This window comes from Dendroctonus ponderosae, unplaced genomic scaffold (assembly GCF_020466585.1).
Source record: "Dendroctonus ponderosae isolate FM_Combo_2020 unplaced genomic scaffold, Dpon_F_20191213v2 Dpon_F_20191213_2, whole genome shotgun sequence".
In the NCBI taxonomy this organism is placed as follows: domain Eukaryota; kingdom Metazoa; phylum Arthropoda; class Insecta; order Coleoptera; family Curculionidae; genus Dendroctonus; species Dendroctonus ponderosae.
Window position 1 is genome coordinate 17,477,379 of NW_026018165.1, and position 1,778 is coordinate 17,479,156.

At 49.3% G+C, this 1,778-nt stretch overlaps 1 protein-coding gene across 1 annotated transcript; it reads right to left on the reverse strand.

Annotated features, from left to right (window-relative positions):
- Nucleotides 1–150: 150 nt before the first annotated feature.
- On the reverse strand, nucleotides 151–1,771 carry LOC109536762 (bone morphogenetic protein 10). Its single transcript, XM_019903119.2, has 4 exons — nucleotides 1,254–1,771; nucleotides 1,050–1,199; nucleotides 470–996; nucleotides 151–412 (listed from the first exon to the last, which is right to left on the reverse strand). Exons 1-4 carry the CDS (start codon nucleotides 1,549–1,551, stop codon nucleotides 179–181), a joined length of 1,209 nt encoding a protein of 402 aa, XP_019758678.2. The 5' UTR covers nucleotides 1,552–1,771; the 3' UTR covers nucleotides 151–178.
- Nucleotides 1,772–1,778: the final 7 nt, after the last annotated feature.

Sequence of the window (1,778 nt, forward strand, 5' to 3'; positions counted from 1 at the left end):
TTATGAGTAAGTTGACTCGTAAGCAAGGCCTAGGTGGCGCTAACGACAAGCAAAATCTTGGTCTGACCTTGACTATTTGAGTGAGACCCCCATGAACTACCCGAAGGGAAACTTGGCCGACGTTGCCACAGTTGCGCTGAAAAACACACATTCTCCGTTGAACATAAATCGTGTTAATTCATCGACATCCGCACTCCACAACAACCATGTCCTTGTAGGCAAATCGATACGTCAATACTCCTCTTTCATCCACATACAAAACTGAAATCGAATCTAACACTGTTGGCACGCAGCAGGATCGAGAAGCCTTTGAAGCATCCACACTGTGGATCAAAGCCTGCATGATCGCGTGCTTGGTTGGGCTCAAATGGTCAGCCACCGGGTAGAAACACTTTCCTTGACATTGGTAGGCCTGGGCAAAAGAGTTGAAACTAATTTAAAAAATTAATTAATGAAAAACTTGCCTTACATCGTATCCAGCCGGTTGCACGATCCACGAATCGTACTTAATCTCGGCGAAATCCACATAGAGCGGCCTTCTTCGGCAGTTGTTTCGCTTGATTTTCCTCAGGAGCTGCCGCGGCAGCTCGCCAGTCCAAATCGTGTTGGTTTCCTCCTCGTAGTCTTCTATATCGGCGCTCCTTCGGTTGCGCGCTTGAAGCAACCCACTCTTTTTCTTCTGCTTAGGGTGCGACTTTTCCTCAATGGAATAGGACAGGATCAAGATGGGGTAGTCGTGGTCGCTGTCGAAGCCCTCCATTAACGGAAGAATAGACAACTTCAAGTGGTTTTGCTCCTGATGGTAGACGCTGGATAGGGTGATGAGCACTTTCAGGAGCGTGTCTTCACTGCTCTCTTGCAGGAGTTGGCCGACTTCTTCGGTCAAGTTGAAGGTCAGCCACGTGTCGTTCAGATGGTGAATCTGCCTTTCGCTGTGGTGCGAGTAGCGTTGAGTGTGGTGATTGAAGAGCGATATTTTGAGGAACTTCTTCACGCCTGCAAGGAAGCTGCAAATAAACTTGCCGACTTGAGGGAAACAGTGGCCCTACCCGATTCTTCCTTGGATCGGACTTCGACTCGCGTGAGGACCTTCATTTCGGCTGCCATGAACTTTTCATCCTTGGCCGAGCTGGGGATGTTAAAGACCAGCAGATGGTTTTCGCTCAGCTCCTCCACAACGTCCTCTTGGTTGAGGTTCTCTAAAACATCCCCTGGAGTTGTGGACTTTTCTCCGAAAGAATCCCCCAACTTACCTGCTTGCGCAGGGATCAAACTCCGCACCAGATCAGCTTCGCGTTTTTTGGCACTCTTGTTCTTCTCGTATAGTTCCAGCATGAACTTAGGCACGTGATGCTTCGCTTTGGGAATCAGCGCCCCAATTTCCACAGAATCACTGGTGTTAACACTTCCCAGGCCCTCTCGCCCAATGATATTTACTTCGTTGGAGGGCTTCGCCTCCAAGCTGCTCCTCACTGCAAAGACGATGTAAATGCAGAAAATGAGGCACAGAGGGGCGAGCAGCAGGCACCCTAAATGCATGTTGCACTGCATGAGCGCTAGTTCTAAGGCGCCGCGGCGCTTACAGCAGCAGGCGTCTTGTTTTGGACCACTTGAGATCCATTTTCGACTTTATCTTAATCGCTGTGCCCTTAGCCAGGATTGGGCTATTTTTAGCGAATGGGGGCATCGGAGTGGAACAAATTCAATATTAGAAACAATGCGTTTGTAATGCCTTGGAGATTTTCTAGTTCTTGTGCAAGCGGGGATCCAGGGGGGGG